At 75.5% G+C, this 611-nt stretch overlaps 1 protein-coding gene across 1 annotated transcript in view; it reads left to right on the forward strand.

The window, feature by feature from the left end:
- The window catches only part of TRPM2 (transient receptor potential cation channel, subfamily M, member 2), a 23,631-nt gene that overhangs the window by 7,036 nt on the left and 15,984 nt on the right, over window positions 1-611 (forward strand). The window contains 2 exon segments of the mRNA XM_012731191.1: window positions 16-266; window positions 347-501. Of these exon segments, the coding sequence (XP_012586645.1) occupies window positions 16-266; window positions 347-501 (406 nt within the window).

Below are 611 nucleotides of genomic sequence, written 5' to 3' on the forward strand. Positions count from 1 at the left end.
CCCGGCCCTGGTCAGCCGGGTGTCCGGCTGCCGCCGGCCTGGCTCGGGGCCGGGCAGGCCTCTGCTGACTCGCCCCCTCCTGAAGTACGTCCGCGTCTCGCCGGACACGCCGCCCGCGCGGCTCTGCCAGCTGCTGACCACGCACTGGGGCCTGGACCTCCCCAACCTCCTCATCTCGGTGACCGGGGGCGCCAAGGACTTCAGCATGGAGCCCCGGCTGGGGAGCGTCTTCCGGAGGGGCCTGGTCAAGGTGGCCCAGACCACAGGTGTGTCCGCGAGGGCGGCCCGGGCCCGGGGGTCCCGCGGGCGGCCTGGCCGGGGTCCTCCGACCAGCCCGCTCCCCCAGGGGCCTGGATCATCACGGGCGGGACCCACGCGGGCGTGATGAAGCAGGTGGGCGAGGCCGTGTGTCCAAGCGGCGGCTGCAGCGTGAGGGACGTGGTCACCATCGGCGTGGCCACCTGGGGCGTCATCCACAACCGGGAGAGCCTGGTGCGCCAGGTGAGTGGGGCTGCGCCGGGCGCCCCCAGGCCCTGTGTGGGCAGACCGGGAGCGGTGCAGGGTCGAGCTGGCCAGGATCCGGGCAAGGCGCGCAGGCCCGGCCGGGCCTC

Source organism: Condylura cristata, unplaced genomic scaffold (genome assembly GCF_000260355.1).
Source record: "Condylura cristata isolate star-nosed mole 26May11 unplaced genomic scaffold, ConCri1.0 scaffold00003, whole genome shotgun sequence".
In the NCBI taxonomy this organism is placed as follows: Eukaryota; Metazoa; Chordata; class Mammalia; order Eulipotyphla; family Talpidae; genus Condylura; species Condylura cristata.